This window comes from Gasterosteus aculeatus, chromosome 7, assembly GCF_964276395.1.
Source record: "Gasterosteus aculeatus chromosome 7, fGasAcu3.hap1.1, whole genome shotgun sequence".
NCBI classification, from domain to species: domain Eukaryota; kingdom Metazoa; phylum Chordata; class Actinopteri; order Perciformes; family Gasterosteidae; genus Gasterosteus; species Gasterosteus aculeatus.
In genome coordinates, this window is record NC_135694.1 from 23,058,596 (window position 1) to 23,076,098 (window position 17,503).

At 43.6% G+C, this 17,503-nt stretch overlaps 1 protein-coding gene across 2 annotated transcripts in view; it reads left to right on the plus strand.

The window, feature by feature from the left end:
- The first annotated feature begins 14,272 nt into the window (after window positions 1-14,272).
- The window catches only part of rtn4rl1a (reticulon 4 receptor-like 1a), a 63,910-nt gene continuing 60,679 nt past the window's right edge, over window positions 14,273-17,503 (plus strand). Inside the window, exons 1-2 of one of the 2 annotated variants that reach the window (XM_078105280.1) lie at window positions 14,353-14,536; window positions 14,769-14,919. In XM_078105280.1, coding sequence (XP_077961406.1) covers window positions 14,907-14,919 — 13 coding nt within the window. In that variant the 5' untranslated portion in view covers window positions 14,353-14,536; window positions 14,769-14,906. Of the gene's footprint in view, window positions 14,920-17,503 lie in introns of both variants that reach the window. The other variant, XM_040182336.2, reaches the window with a different exon arrangement.

Genomic DNA, 17,503 nt, shown 5'->3' on the forward strand with positions numbered 1-17,503 from the left:
ATACTTCAAAAGGGAAAGCATGGAGAGTCACATCCAGAAACCTTGACTCAAGGTTATCAGTCTTTTTCACGCAGTTCTCTCTTTCTCTCTCTGTATGTTGTGCAGTGATAAGGTTAATTAAAAACCACTAAATGAGCATTGGCTACATATACATGTGACTCTACCAATGCATACGAGAAAACTCCTGAGATATCAATATAAAGTTGCAGCTCTGACTCACTGAAAATAAATGAAATAGAAGTCTTAAAATGAGAAACTGACAGAAAGAAGAACTCACCGGGTTTATTCACAAATAAAGGTGTGCATGGGTTTGCAAACGCATGTCAAAGTGATATGTAGGTGCAGTTTGTAGATGTGTTACAGAGCGGCATGTGTTTTACTAAAAGTCCACTTATTGTTTAGACACTGACATGGTTTCGGCTGATAGGAATGTTGCCCCTTTGACCGACTTGTTTGTTGCACATTTTTTAAACCTCCTTATTCTCCTCTTGCTCCCCTTTCTCAGGTTCTCAGCCGCAATATTATAATAACTCTGTTCCTCATAAATCACTGTGACAAGGAAGGGCCACATTACACCTGAGTATAGGAACTCCCCACTTTCTTCTCCCCTACCTTTTTATCCCACCCCCTCTTATTTGCTCTCTCTCAGTGCCTCCCTTGAGGATCGTCACATGGCTTCTCATCAGTACGGGAGAACGTCAACAGCAGCCGTGTCCCCTGGGTGTGTTTTTTTTTAACTCCTGCTAATTGGCCTGTGCAACACAACACAACATTAGGCCCATGTGCTCTTTCACTGCAACAAAAATACCTTAAATAAACCCAACTAGCACAGTCTCTTAAGCCAGCTTCTTATCGGTAAGGATACAAAAAAAAAAAATCAAAAAGGAATTCGATCAGAGACAGTGAGAGGAGGCAGAGAGACGGAAAACCCTTCTGGGAGCTTACTTGCCTTGGAGCAGGTCCAGGGACCACACCTATTAAACAGCTGCCTCGCTAACCAGGTCCCAGCTGCTCTTTGGTAGCATGTAGATGCTTAAAGACTCTGGTTGCCCTGCAGGGGGCAGCTATCTGGTCACACATGTCACTCTTTAAGGTTATTGACTGCAATATTACCAAATAGTACCATTTTTTTAATTCCACTCTCCTACATTTATTTGAGAGGTAGAGTTACGAGCTATTTTAGAGATTCAGATTTACCAAAACATGATCAATAAATGTCCTGCGTAGTTATAGATAACCCAGATATAAACAAAGCAACATTCCAATATCACATGCATTTGTACGATTATAAGCGAACAATTGAATATACATAACAACATCCTCGATAAAGATTAGTTTTATTTTTGTAGCATTTTAAAGATAATATTGTACATTGCTGACATGTGTGATGTATACAATTATAAAAAGACCTGAGCCAACCTGATCGTATTCTTTCACATGAGAAGATTTAAGAAAAAGTATGTGATGACTAGGAGAGGAAACTGCAAGGACCCATTCCTCAGCCAGCAGGGGCTTAAAGAGTCACTGCTGGAGGTTTTAACAACTGCTCCTGGAGTCTCTGGCAGTGCTTTGGGTATCTCCCCATGCTCACACTGCACTCTGGATGGAAAACAATGTGTTGATTACATTTAATATGATACAGATCCGTTGCCACTGGGTCAATACAACTGACAAAAGAGAAGGTTAAAGACGTGCGCCTCTGTTTTCAGCTCACTCAGCACCTCCTTTGAGAATCAGAGGCATACCTGATATGTAAAGCCTCTATCACCACTGTACTTACACTGTGACCATCATACTTTTACCCAGTTAATAGGTACCATATGTAACAATTAACACATAGAAATCACTTGCTATCGACAAAGCGTGACAGGATCGAAACATAGCTTTTTTGATATGAGGACCTGATGTGTTTTGCACGCTCCCAGGTGCCTTGACTCTCCTCGTCTACCCTACAGCACCAACATTGTGTAGCTAATGTAGCAAAAACCCAGTCTTGATCAAAGACAGACAGAGGGACACCCTGACGGCCTGCTTCAGAAATCTCCAAAAAATACTGGTTATTGCACAGTAAGCCATAAAAGATCCATTTATTTATCTGCGTTCATAGTGGTAATGGAATTATCTTTATTCACATCAGGCTTTTTTTTTTCTAGGCCTTGCTACTAAGGAGGCATCATACATAATGGAAAAAGGGCTCATGGTTAAGGGAGAAGGTGTTGCAAACACAAAGGAGACATACACTGGGACAGTTTTTGAGTTGGGCACGGATGATAGTGGATGAAAATGAAGACGAAGATGACTTGAAATTGACTTGATTCAGTCAGCAGTCGCATGTTCATTCTAGCTGGAGGGGCAACCGCTCCACCACACACACACACACACACACACACACACACACACACACACACACACACACACACACACACACACACACACACACACACACACACACACACACCTAGTTTATTGCTACCAGCCAGTAGCAATCGCTCCGTCGTTATGTGCCCCCCCCCCAACTAAACCTGAATCAACCTTTGTCCCTAGCCACCAAGGGGGCAATAGCATTTTAACAGAAAGGAATCCTTTTATTGATTTATTTATTGCCAGACTGTTTTTTATTCTAAAATACCACCACAAATCACTTTTTTATTTTTGTGCACCTTTACAGAGTCAACTTTCAGTCAACCGAGTCTCTAAAGGACAAACCTATGGTGTTGAATAGGTTATATTCATCTCCTTCAATTGATCATCAAACAGAATGGCAGAAAACGATGTCCTCTCAGTAGTCAAGATGTGACTGATGAAGTTAAATTCAATAACTATCTTTTAAGAAATATGTTTATCCGGTTTCTGGCCGAATGTGTTGGATGAGAAGATTGACAGACAGAGCTAGAAGTCCTAAACTAAGCTAAGCTAATCAACTTCTGGCTATAGCTTTGTGTGTGATAGACAAGAGACTGGTATCAATCTTTTCATGTAACTCTCTGCAAGAAAGCAAATGAACATTTCCAAACGTACCAGGTCGTTACTCTACATGCTGGCGAGAACAGTATGTATGTTTATCTTTACATTTCAGACTTTTCATCCTTATTTAACCTTCGATCTTGTGTATAATTTTCCAGCATCCTCTCAAATGCCTACTCTTTGAAAAAAGGAACAGAGCACTGATTAAAAAGAGTAAGGGGTATATTATGGCTAACAGATATTTTAAATTCAAATGGTAATATGTAAATTTGATTAGCAAGTTCTGCCAAACACAATTTATTAACAAAAGATTTTCTGCTCATTCGAATGAAAACAAAACCCCCCAGCAATTAATAAGTTCCTCCAGTTCTACTGAAACTTAACAGAATAAGAAAAGAATATGTACGGAAGACAGTGAGGATTTCAGGGAGGTTAGTATGTGTTTGGCTTGTAATATCCCTGTTCTTTTCAATTAAACATGATTTTATTCATCCCTCTGCTTTTGAATTAATCATGGAGCTTATTACTGCTGAAATGTTTGATAGAAGACTATTATCTTATTGTGAAAGAAGTTTCATGTTGGAAATCGTTAAATGTTAAGAATGAGTCGGCACAACTTCGCGGAGGCAGAAATGGCGGAGAAAGCCAAATTGTTGGAGTGGGATGAGAGTTATCTGTTTGCTCTGGTCGGTGATATTTTGCTGTTTATTAGTTGAAGAAATGTGTTGATCAGCAATGAGCTGAGCGGTCACTTGGCTAAGAAAACTCTGCACCTGGTGTCCGGTGGTGCACTCGGCTTGCAAATGTCAAGTTGCAGTTTTCATAGCAGTCAGATAATTGTGTTGCTCAGCAGAAGGGGAGACTCACACATGTAGTGTTTTTAGTGCTTTAGTGCTTCAAACAGCCTGGCAACAAATGAAGACAACGTGTACTAATGTAACAGCAAGGGTGGTGATATTCCAAACGCATTCATGAAATTTCATTCCAGATGAGATATAATCACTTCAATGACAACAAATAAAGCATTTACTCCAGTGGGTTACTGTTGTAAATAAACCATATGCCTATCTGGAAATGTACCTGTATATGTGTGTGACCTATTTTTACCACCATTATTTTGTATTTTTGGCTAGCTGATGGAAAAGTCCAAAAGTCTCTTCTCTTTAGCTCTGTTTTGGGTTTCCACCCTGAGGAAAGTATCTGGCTCTTATGCTACTAAATTCTTAACTATATCCACCAGCAAGTAATAGGCAAGTAGTTAATAGTTTTTTATAGATCATTTTCTCTGAAATAAGCTGCCTGCAGTCATCAAAATGATGTGAGACTACGAGAGCAGAGGTCAATATCCCGGTCCTGTTAGTCCTTTGTCGTGCAGGGGCATGCTGGGATGAGATATATCTGCATGCAAATCTGCACCCTGAGAAAATCCATCCAACCTGCAGCCAGTCTCTCGTCTTCAGGGTCTGTCTCCGGGATGCCTCGACGCACCGGCAGGTGTCTGCTAAAGGGGGCATGACGAAAGGGCATCATCATTACGCCCGGTGATCATCCTTAGCCAGAAGTCCCGGTGAATTCCATTGTGTCCTATTGCAGTCAACATCGTCTGCAGACAAAGCCGGTGTCTCAGCAGAAAACTGAGCCAAACTGAAAGTGGGATGACCGCTTTTTAAGTGAGTGTAGGTAATGCACGTGTAATGCATGTGTGCAGAAACAACAGCTCACACGAGGATGGGTTTTTAGATGGGCTTCCTGGAAATGCTTGAAGTTTTCCCCAAATTTGAATGTTTGTATTTGAACAATGAGCAAGACTCAGAGACCCATATAAAAACAAGAAACCTGCTCTTCAAGGAACAACTTTATATTATATTGCAGAAATAATAACGGACTTTATGACTGTTTATGTTTACGACAACGCGTTTGCCTCCGTTTGACTTAAATCACTTGTGCACGTGTCAGTGTGTTTGCAGGAGCATGTTTGTCTGCACGTGTACACCTCAAGGTGAATGCCAACAAACTCTCCCACAGGAACCAACAGACGCTGTGAAGCTCCACAGTGAACACACCACTTTGTCTTCCTCTCTCCCTCTCACTCGCTTCCCGCGTTTCTCATTTTCCCCAAACCCTGTAAAACAAGATAGACAGTGATAGAATACAACAGGGAGAGAAAGATAAACGATAGGACAAGTGAAAGATATGGATTGGGGAGATAAAATAACTCCTTCATTTGGGTTGAGTCTGAGGAATAAATGCAGTGTGTGGGCAGATGCTGCCGGCAGTTCACAGTCTAGCTTATAGTAACTGCATTATGTAATCTATGAACATTTCCATCTGCAGCTGTGGCACTGACGCCGGCTGAAATGAAGTCCTGAGCTGTTGATTGACCACAGAGTGGTGTGAGTTGGTGGTCTCTGTATTTTGATATTCTCTGAGCAGCCTTTTCATTAATTTCATAAACAAATGTCCTTTCTGTTTCCTCACAAAGTGAGTCACTGCCTCTTTGTGCTAATCGTGGAAACACTGGTTTTGTAATGTAGCTGGATTTATCCATTTTCACTGTTAGCTGTATGAAACAGGCAAGGAAAGACTAAATGTAGTGAGAGCATGTAACTAAAGGAAATTAGGAGTACGGCTGGAGTCCTCAGCTTTGACACAGTGAAACGTGGGAAAACAAAACTACAAATTTGCTGTGGTTAACAACACGGTGGTCGATAAGCCTCATCGTGTTTCCCTTCAGAAGCAAAAACTGGAGATTGGAGATGGGCTGCTTGCGGCGAAGTGTTGGATTTTGTGTGTGTTTGTGTGTGTGCGCCTGCGCGGCAGGGTGCTGCTCATCTGCAATGAAGGTGGCAGAAAAGAAAGACAAATGTCTGAAGAGGCAAAGCGGAGCAGCGAGCGGACCTTTCCGCTGAAAAGGTCGTCCAAATACCTCCAATTTCCAGGCTAATCAGAGAGGGACGGGTTGGACACCAATCGGCTGGTCAGAAGGTTGTGAAAGGTCACTAAAAGGTTATAGAGGTCACATCGTCCTGGCACAGATCACCTGTCCATCATCTTTGCGAATGACCTATTCTTGCAAGGTGAGTGAGCAAGCGAGCCAAAGAGGGGTTTATTAATGTATACAACACCGAGACATTACCGAGACATTTTCATAGGTGAGACCAATGAAAATAGGCACTGTTCATCTGCTCAAGAAAGAAATTAGCCTCACACGAGCAGATAATAAGGGGGAAATATGCAGTTCGTAGTGATGATGTAGGGAGGCTGGGAGGACGAACTAGAGGGGCAGAGGGAAGAAATGTGTTTACAATTAAACAAATTCATTTATATTATGCATCATCAGGAAACATGAACAGCAGCATACCAAACTGCCTATTGCAGTCGGATGTCCCTGATGATTTATCATTCATCTCCATAATACAGAACTTTATTTACACAAGCAACTGCTGCAGTTCACAATCAAAAGCCAACAGTTCCCTATTTCCTGGTATTTACTTAAGGTTTTGGTGGTTCCATCCACCAACCAGTTTTAATCATGAAATACAATCCCCAAACAATGGTTGGTTACCTGCCAAAATTACCCGTAAGTCGATAATACTAAACAACAGATGGACAGATGGTGGCTGACCGGTGTTGACATCACAACCAGGAAGAACATGTTTTGCCCAAAGGTTTCACACACAGAAGTAAAACTTTGTTTCTAACGACAGACAACAGGAGGTGTGAATATTATTAATAAATGGTGAGAGGATCTGTTTGATTTTGCTGGCTAATGTTCCACTGTCAGGTACCAATGAAGGATGATCCCCTCCGGAAATGTTCAAAGACATTTAAAAATAATATTCCTTGAATAACAATTAGTGTCTCCTATCCTTCTTGTTCTGCGTCGTTTAGAAATAGAGAATGCAATGAATATGCAAATTCTGTCATTTCAAGTTTCAGTTAAACTACTGATCTCAAGATGCCTCCTACTTTTCCTGAAAAGGCTGTTTGTGACCTATGTCCACTAAAAAGTTCAACCTCCCTCAATATACTTCTGGAAATGTTTGTGTTGCATAAGGGTTGGCTACAAAGCCACAATTGTGATGTTACAAAATGATTCTCCTTGGCGTTAACCCGAAGAGCCCTTCACCAAATCTCCTAAATAACAATGTGACACATTTTCATTATTCTGCCCTGTGAAGCTAAAACATCCGAGTGAAGATGAGGTCTAATGGCCTCACTTGTCTCTAAACACACCATCACATTTCCTTTATTTTCAAACGTCTAGACTGGATGGATTATTCCATAACATGTAAATAGGTAACGATTATTTTTGTTGCACAGTGGACAATCTTTCAAAGACAACACCTTATATTTTGGAGTTAGAGGTGATACTGTGTCACTGAAAAATGAAAGGCTCCGAACAAATTTGATTTTACTGAAAAGGGGAAAATGGCTTTTCAGGTAGTAAAGATTGCCGACCCCCGGGGCTCTTTGATTGGTTAGTTTATGCAGTTATTAACTCGGAATTACTAGTCCCAATTAAAGACATTCATATTACTGTCACAGCCTGACTAGGAGGTGAAAATATATGTAATCAGCATATATAAAAACACAAAGAGATGTTACAGTGGATAAGTAACATTTTTTTCAGAAAGATGTTGTTAGACATTTCAGAAGGGGAAAATCCAGTTTGAACAGTTTATCAAGTATTTTTGTGATATTTAGCTCAATCACGTTTAAGTGTTCAATAATGACAATAGTTTGTATCTTTGAGGGTGTATAGATTTCAGCTTATGTTAGTGGTAGTGCCCACTGATTTAGGTGGGCCAGACGGTGCGAGTTACCCGGCCCCCAACACCCTCCCCCGGTCCAGGAGCGACGTATCCACGGGGGTACACATTAGGCAATGATCGATTCAGGCTGCACCCAGTCTATGATTCACAAAAGGCTGGTTCGACCTGGGGCATTGGTGGAGTCATCGTGGGTGAGTATTAAGTGTGTGCATGGGGATGCTCACGATTACCCAGCCCCATCGTTCTGGTCGCCAAGACAGATGGCTCTATGCGGTTTTGTGTGGACTATCGCAGGGTGAATACAGTGTCACGGTTTGATGCGTACCCCAGAGGCAATTGGAGGCAGCTGGGTGGACGGGGCAGGTGAGTAGGCAGAGTGCAATCAGGGGAAAGACAGACACACAAACACACACACACACAAGGCTAACGAGACGTCACAGAACCCCCACCCCCCCTCTAAAGCCGGCTCCAGACGGCCCAGACAGGTCTGGGTTACGTTTGTAGAAATCCCTGATGAGGGAATGGTGGAGACAAAACTCCTCGCATCTGGTCCATTACCCTCCCAGTCGACCAGGTACTGGCGACCCCGACCACTTGGGCGCACCGCCCGCAACTATTTAACGTTATAGACCTCACCACCGTCGATGATTCGATGGGGTGGAGGGGGGAACTAATCCTCCTCTTACTGGCGAGCCGAGTATTTTAACGGACATCTGGCCAGGAAGTGTTCCAGCTGCTCTCCTCCTTTAGTCGACGTGATGCTCCTCCGTGAGAGACGAGACAAGTTGCATGGGCTCCTCTTGCACATTAGGGAGGACAGTCGATCCTTGTAGAGGCGTAGCGGTTCGAGTGATGGTTAGGTCATAGGTCTGGTCGACGTGATGAAGAGGGTAGCTCTTGGGGCTCCGGAGATCTCCTCTTGGCCTGGCGTCTCTCCATCTCTCTTGCATAAAGCCGGTTATCAATTTTGACTACCAGAGCCACTAAGCCTTCAAGGTCTGTTAGTAAGTCAAGAGGCGCTCATTGTTGCTTGATCTCCCGAACCAGAAGGCGTCTGCCATGGAAGGAAAGTTGCACTGTCTGTCTGCTGCTAGGGTGCGGAAGCGAATGGCATAATCAGCCGCCTGGCTGCTCCCCTGGCAGAGAGAAAAAAGTCCTCGAGCCGACTCACTACCTGGGACCCGGTGGTCAAACACCCTTGTTAGGGCCCCGGCAAAATCCACAACAGATAGGCAAATGGCTGTTTGATTGTCCCACTACGCTGTAGCCCATTCCCTTGCCCTCCCTGAGATGTTAGTAATGATGAACGCCACCCTGGACTGTTTGGTGGGGTAGGACAAGGGTTGGAGGTCAAAGGTAAGTGAACATAATGATAAAAAAGAGCGACACATCTCAGCGTTGCCGTCATAGCTCTCAATTTGAGGTACGTGCTGCAAACCGCTGGAGCTGGTGGACCTGTCGGTGCTGGTTCCGCCCGACGGCTGAGATCCTGCAGTTGGTTTGAAATGCATTCTGGTGAGCGTGAAGCGCCTCAACCCCGCTGTCTAACCCGGAGAGCAGCTGTTCGTAGTCGTATAGGCTCTTCCCTTACGTTTGAAGGGCGGAGCGCATTGCGCTGTCCTCTGCTGAGTCCATCAGATTGTAGTGTCACGTTTCACGTCTGGATGAGGACTCAAATGGAGAGATTTGACACTGGAGACTAGATTTAACTTGAAAAAAAAGGTTCATTGGTGAACAAAAGGAAACTCAAAACAACACGAAAGCGCAAAATCCACAAAAAAGGGAAGTCACAGTCATTAACAAAATACAGGGAATTGTCACAGACACATGAGGCTAACGAGATGTTACAAGTTGTACAACTTATTTATTAACTTACACAGCTGATGACAGCATGTTTTTCAATAAGTTCCATGTTCTTTTATTCCAACGTAATAGTTCCGGAATCAAAAAAAAAATGTGTGAGGGAACAGACGAGTGTGATTCACTCAAATTACACACCTTGGGTGCAGAAGGCTATAGAGAGAGAGGGAAATCTCGTTTTCAACTATTGTTTTCTGAAGAATTTTCAAGTTTTAACAGCCTGTGGCCGCATGGTAAGTTCATTAATTTGTTGATCCTTTTTGTTAGTTAGCTGAAAACATAATTAAGTCTTTCTCGACGGTTAAAGTAGTTATAAATGTGACATTCAATAATAAAAAACACATACATTTTAGTGTAAAAGAGAACACAGATAAACAAACACACAAGTAATTTGATCCTTATATTTATATGGTTGCCAAGAAAAACGATAGTGTACAGTGGCAGGAATGTAAATACGTATATACTTAAATTAAGAAAGTTTGTAACCATTTTACAGAGTTGATGTGATTATTCTTTGATTCAATCAAAGATCACATGTAAATGAGTGTGTTGTGTTTGGCAGTTGTTTTCAGGTAAATATCAGATGGTCTAAAAATGTAATCAGAATATCCACTCCTTCAGGATTACATTTGTGATGAGGATCGTACGATGACGAAATTCAGAGAGGCCATGTCCAGACTTACCATAAGTGGACCAACGAACCACCCGTCCAGGAGCTCCCCTGAGCCCATGGTCATTGATGGTGGGCCTCTGTCTAAGACACAGGAAAAAATACCAGAGGCCAAAAAGAAGGAGGCTCCCTTTGTAAAAAGGGATGAAACCGGTGACTCTGGGGCCACTGGAGGAGGATCCACCCAGACATCACTGAAAATTAAGCAAAGACGTGCCTATAAAAGAACATTCAAGGATGTTAATCCAGCCGGTATTAGACGGTAAGGGTTCCCTGTATGGATGATCTTTTGCAATAGTCCTGATATTGAAATGTTTTTTTTTTTATACAAAAGGACTCACAGCTCTGGCCCTGAAAAAAAGAGGAGACGAGTGACAAAAAACATTACGAGAGATAGGGGAGACAAGGCGGTGCAGGTTTCAGAGGAACCCAGGTAGCTAAATGTGGGGTGGTTATTAGGCAGCACGACTTTCAAAGCTTTATAGAGACTCATTTGTTTTGGCAGTTTGTCACTAAACATCCTCAGCTCAGGTCGTGCATGAACTGTTAAGTGTAGCTATATTAAAAGAAACTGAAGAATCTTAAAAAAAAATTTGAAAAAGACTTTCTCTTTAGACACACAGGACACCCTCTTCACCATGTGATGAAGACCTGGATGAAAAGGACTCCTAGAGTGTGTTTGTCACAGAAATGGGGAGAAAGTGGACTAAACAAGAACAGCAGCCGGCTCGATGTCGCTTCACACCTTTTCAATGAAGAGAGCGAAGTGGACGGAGAAACCAGAACAACCATCACTGTCAATGATGAGTGAAACATTGCTGGTTCCCTTCCTGTGTTTGTATTCATCAACTGCCTGTCTGCATTTTATTTGGGCCCATCTTATTGTATATTGTTACATAAAATGTATTGCATAATACTATATCATAATGTATACTAATTAAGTGCTACTATATTGTTTTGCATTGTATTAATGGTATACTATCATTACATTATTATTACATTGTGTTATATTGTTATTAAATACCATAAATTCATATCGCCTTACCTAAAGTGTCTTCCTATCTCACAGTTCATTTAAATCTAAAGATGCCTCTCTGCAATTTTAGTATATGTATAATGTGAATTATCTCTAATCAAACCCACTCACACAACAGTAACAAGTTTTCTTATTGAGCTGAACATAAAGGGCCTCTCACCCCTCCCTTCATAAGATCAACTCTATGCTTTAATGATTTGTCAGAAACAATCATTGTGGTGTATAAATATATCAAAGTGTAAGATGCTAAATTAAACCTGTGGGCAATGTGTGCATAACTGGCATAAATGTATCCATCCATCCATTGTCAAACCGCTTATCCTGCACACAGGGTCGCGGGGGGGCTGGAGTCCATCCCAGCCAACTTCGGGCGATAGACAGGGTACATCCTGGATTGGTCGCCAGCCAATCGCAGGACTACACAGAGACACACAACCATTCACACTCACATTCACACAACTACGGGCAATTTAGAGTCACCAATCAACCTGATCCCCAAAGCATGTCTTTGGACTGTGGGAGGAAGCCGGAGAACCCGGAGAGAACCCACGCAGACACGAGGAGAACATGCAGACTCCACACAGAAAGGCCACTGGGTGGAATCGAACCCAGGACCTTCTTGCTGTGAGGCGACAGTGCTAACCACCACGCCACCGTGGGCATAAATGTATGCAACTGCATATTTAGCTGCATCTTCATGATTATTTTGAATTGAATGGATTTCATTATTTTACTTGGCTGGATTTTTTGGTAAGGAAATAACAGATGGAAGGGAGGTATCTTGCGGCCAGATATGCCTTATATGGACTTCCTTCCTAAGGAGGAGAGGGTGGGAACAGTTTAGTGATTGAGGAGAGCACAAAAAGGGAGAAGAGGAGAGGAAACAGGGAAGACCAAGTGAGACGTAGTTTCGGAAAGTAGAGTACAGAAGATTTAACCAAAGTGTGAGATTCACTGGATTAACCTGGACTGGCTGACTACCCTCCATGTTAACCTGGATCCAAGATTGCATTCTTCACAAATTGTATGGTTGCTTCCTCATTGTTGCCGTTAAGACAAACTAAACTGAGACCAATTCCTGACCAAAACCGGAGTTCGTCGAGACCAAAACCAGAACTTTGTCCGGGTCGGATCAGCCTCGAAACCGTCTCTAGACCAAGCCTGACCTCAAGCACTGCATCTAGATCTAGTACAAAATAAAACACGATTGTGCTCCAAAACAGTCAATTTTCTGGTATCATTTATTTTTTGGAGGAAGAATTTTTTGTTGATTGCAGAGTTTGTGCAGCTATTCAGGACACTATAAGGAAACGAACTCTGATGGCATGGACCGAAACAAGCACTGCTGATGTCTTCGCTTTTGAATTTCATTGTAAAATCAACATAAATGATTAGCATTCAGGAGCAGATACTTAAGCACTATGCAGGGATTTTACTAAACTATTCCTTCAATGTCATTGAATGGGAAAACATTGGATTCATTCAGTCACTCTGAAGAAAGCTCAAAATGGAACTAATGGCAAAAGTGAGAGTCATTTGAAATTTGTTGTGCTTTTTCTGTCAGCATACTGTATTTTTGGAGAAAAGTTCACACATTTATAAATATGACCACAAGAAAACCTCATGGACTGTCAAAGGAAGGTGGGAAATGGAAACATACCGACGGCTCAACATACTAAATGTATGGTTGGTAGTTAGTTTGCAGGAACATCATGAATGCCAATACGAGAACAGTTCGGAAGAAAAATAAAACAGCGGTAGATGTAAACTGGGGGAGAGAATTTAAAGCGCAATAAAAACACTCGGACAATGGAGACAAAAACAAAGTGCGAGTGAGCGAGCAGAAGGAGAGTAGAAGGACTGGATGAGCCAAACCTGGCAGCAGAGAGAAAACAGGATGCCGTTCTGTCCTTCACGCCCTCAAAATGCTACGACAGAAAGACATTTTCAGCTCCACTGCAGGAAATATTAACGAAAAAGAGGCCAAATTCTCACAAAAATAAATTCAAATTTAAAGAAAGAAATCTGACCAAGTAACGCCTCCAGGAAGAGGAACCCTCCCAAAAGACAGCTGAAAACTCCTAGCACGGTCGTATTGACTCTGTTGCACATCCAAACAGATAATCAGGAGAACTCAACATCACTCATCTTAGAGTTAGCCGTGGGTAATTGCCTCAGCAGCTTGATTGAAAAGTTTTCTAATCCAAAAAAAAAACGTAAGAAAAACTTGAGAAAGGTAAGGAAAGAATGATTGATGGAGCTCTGAAGGCCTCACACCATCTGGACCAAGCAAGTTATAGCCAACAATAAAGGAGAATTTCGAGTCTTTCAGGGTATAGCAGAAGAAATATCTGGACCAAATGACACTTGCTGCTCGCCTGTGGTCTGCATGAAAAGAGAATTACCAAGTTCAGCCAAAAATATAACATCTGCTTGTGGAAAAATGACTATAAAAACACACGAGAGAGGTATAAGATTGGTCAGGGAGGTGTATTATTATGTGAAATGATGGCATATTTATGGCGCATGCTGGTCGAGTTGAGGCTCCAACTTTTAACCCATTGTAGTGACATTGATAGGTTGAACTAAACCTTACATTTCATGGATATATTCACAACGTATTTTGCCATATGGTTTTATCTTAATATGCAGAAAATCCCTCTTGTTGTTTTAATTCCTAATCATCAGAGTTGCACATTGTCCACCTTGCTCAACATTCTCTTGCAAAACCCGTACTTGATTATATTATTATCATTACGAGAGGGAGGTAGTGTGCGTGAATCGTAATTGAGGCTTTGCTAAACAATTGTTGATGCAACATTCGCCTCCATAAAGCATGCTGCATTGCTGAAACTGAATTGAGAGATAGAGATAATAGGAGCGGAAAACACTCGGACACGAGTGAGAGGATGCGAGCTGAGAGAGAGAGAGAGAGGGGGAGAGAGAGGGGGGAGGCTTTCATCATCCACGTCGCGGTGGGAGGGGAGGGGAGGAGCGGCTTGCCTCGCAGCTCTCCGGTATCGGACTCAGTGGACGCACCGACTCACACGGACGATCCGCGCTCAGCGCATTTGAGACTCTTGCCGACCCGCGACCCGGAGGACACCGTGGAACTTTCCTCCGGCTTTGGGGGCCGCTCTCGACGGCACACTTAAACGCTTCAATTCGATCGGACATGACACAAAGTCACAAGGCTGATTCCTCGTATTGATTCCCAAACGCCAGATGGCGGTGAGTTGAAATACCGACGAGACACACCGGAGTGTGTTGGGACGGAACCGGGCGCTTTTCTCCCCACTTCGCTCATAACAACAACACGGTTATTTAAAAAACAAAAAAACAACTTGTTTTCTACCGCTGGCGGACCTTCTATTTAAAGAATCCTCCGCATCCCTTTCTCCTTCCCCTCACCACCACCTCCTCCTCCTCCTCCTCCACCCGTCTCCACTTGATAAAACAACAGTCTGCAGCCCGGCTGCCTGGCGGCGGTCAGAGGGGATCAGAACCACAGTTTTCTTAGGCAGCAGCCCGGGATCGGACCCCTCACCGGGATGCTGCTCCAGCGCAGACTCCACTAGACGGTCCAAGAGCCGCTGCCAACATGTTCACGCGAGGTAAGACAACGAGGAATCCACCTGTTTCTGTTGCTGATGCCCGTGGAGCGCGTGTGGCCGCGTGTGTGTGTTTGGCGATGTGTGCGAGTGCGCGCGCTCGAGCGCGTGGGTCGGGAGTGCTCGTGTTATTATTGTTTTTGTAATTCGGGAGTTGCCGGAGAGCGTCTCTCGCTGGCGTCCTGACTACTTAAACCAGCTGTGCTTCATACGCCCCGGCGGCCGCGTGCGCAAAGGGAAATTAAATATTTATCATCATCTTCATGTAAAAATGATTCCTAAAATAGCGAAGTGCTGCCGCACTGCAGTCTGAGGGGAGACTGAGGGCTGGAAACGGCAATAGGAGCACGCGTGAGACTGTCAGGGGAAAAAGTTTGCAAATTGCGCTTTTTTTTCCCTTCAAAGTTTTTACCTGTTTTTGGGCACTTTCAGTGGCTTGGGCGCGCGCGCGCGCTCGTGTGGATTGTCGGAAAAGAGGCGCGCAGACACGTGGACAGGAGGTTATTTGGGCTTCTGGGAGAAGAAGGGAGAGGCTCCCTAGATTTGTGGGCAGGAGAAGAGCGGCACGCACCTCGCTGTTCGTTGTCACACTGAGGCGAAGCTGTTTTGGAGCAAAGGGATGTGAGGTTTCACCACAATGACCTTGTCTCACGCCCCCGAACCCCCTCTAGTCACCCCTCCTCCTTGGGGATGCATGTGGGGCAGGAACATGAATGATAAACAGAAGGTCTGATCAGCCTCACTTCTGACACTAAAGTGATGATTATCCAAGTTGATTGAGTCTTCTGCCCCCCCCCCCCACACACACACCTATCTGCCCCCTCCCTCCTCTGGACTGTGGCTACTGTAAAAGGCAGATTGTCGGTTTGTTAACGACAGGACACGACTGACTGGACCCTGAGAACGTAACAGAGAAACGTCCGTCAATAGAGGCGCTGGAAGTCCATCGTTGGTCACATCGATGCAGGTCGAACCCCCCAGATGGACACGACGCGCACACATCCAAGCGCATCATTCTCCATTAGCTCACTTGGCTGGCCCCAGTCGGGGGCACAAGCCGGGCCATCTCCTCATTAAGGGTGGGACGTAATGGGCTCGACAGAGGGCTGATTAGCGCTGTCATCGTTTGTTTGTGTACGTATGACAGAGCAAAAGAAAGACGGAGCGAGCGGGCTGGATGGAGGCAGACAAGCTTTCGATTTCATCTCGCCGTAAATTCAGACGGACAGCACCCTCATGCACACGCACACTCGCCACAGCGGCGATGGCCGATGCGTTGCGCTTTGCATCTCCTCCTGCAAATGTGTGGCTGTCAGTAACAATAATACAATTCACGGTAATTGTGCACAGTCTGTCTGAGATACAGTTATCTGTGTCTGTCACCTTTACCCACCGCATCTCTCTGCGGTGGGATAAAAAAAACAAAAAGGGCGAGAAGTGCTTTTGTGTAATGAAAACTCCCTTTCTCTCCATCTCTTCCTTTCTCTCTACTCGGCCGCCTCCCGCTGCCAGCTCCAGTCTGAGAGCAGAGAGGCCTGGCAGGCTGATTGGCTACTAGCTGGTGGCTTTGGGAAGCTGCCGAAGCTTTGTTTCCCTGCTCGTTTGAAGCTGGATTTGTTTCCCCTCATACTTGACTTTGCCTCCTTCCAACTTTAAGTTGTATCTGTCTTCATCTGCGGCTTTTCACAGTCACACACTCTGTGCACTGCTCGAACATAACACGCGCCAGAGCTCTTTTGTCGAGGAACACACAAATGAAAGCCTTTATTATGCTCGGTCACAGTCTGTGAAAGTTGCATTTGGATTTTTCAGCTGCGCTTGCATCTAACGACTGCTTTTGTTTGCAATTATTTGCCTCATTTGAGACGCTAGAATCAGCAAATATTTAGAGTTTTAGTTTTTTTTTTAAATGATCAATATTGCTGCAGATTAATTGTTGATAAGCTGTTTTGGACAATCATCTAAAATGTTTATTCACACGTCAATTCACACCTTCACTAAACTTATATATAATATTATTTAAATATAAAGCCAATTCGTGTCTAGCTAGATATACAACTTCCATTTATATGGAACTATGAATCACTTTAGATTTCAAGTTTTAAGTTTAACCAGATCGGTCGACATTCTGGGTGATTAATGTGAATGACACGTGTGTAAACTCTTAAAATTCTTAAATTGGGAACTTGAACTCCTAAAAGGCGCGACACCGTGTCTTCTTCTTATCTTCTCTCCATAATTTCATTTCATCCTTCTGCTGCTGCCGCCCGTCTGTGAACATATTCGGAAATCCCCAAGAATGTGCAATATTCAGCCATGATAATTTATAGCTATCTTCAGCTCAGCACTAAAAATCCGCTGATCGATATCAGTGGACCATGGTAAAATTGCAACGCACTGTTCAATCTGACTTCAGCCTCAACCTCGCTCGAGGGCCAATGACTTTCTCGGGGTCCAAATGTGAATAAAGTCTGCCCTGATTAGGAAACTCCAGCAGATTCATGGAGTTCCCGCTTAAAGTAATCCTAAACGAATGAAAACGTTGTCCTGATTCAACCCAAATATCTTCATGTATGATGATCCGTTA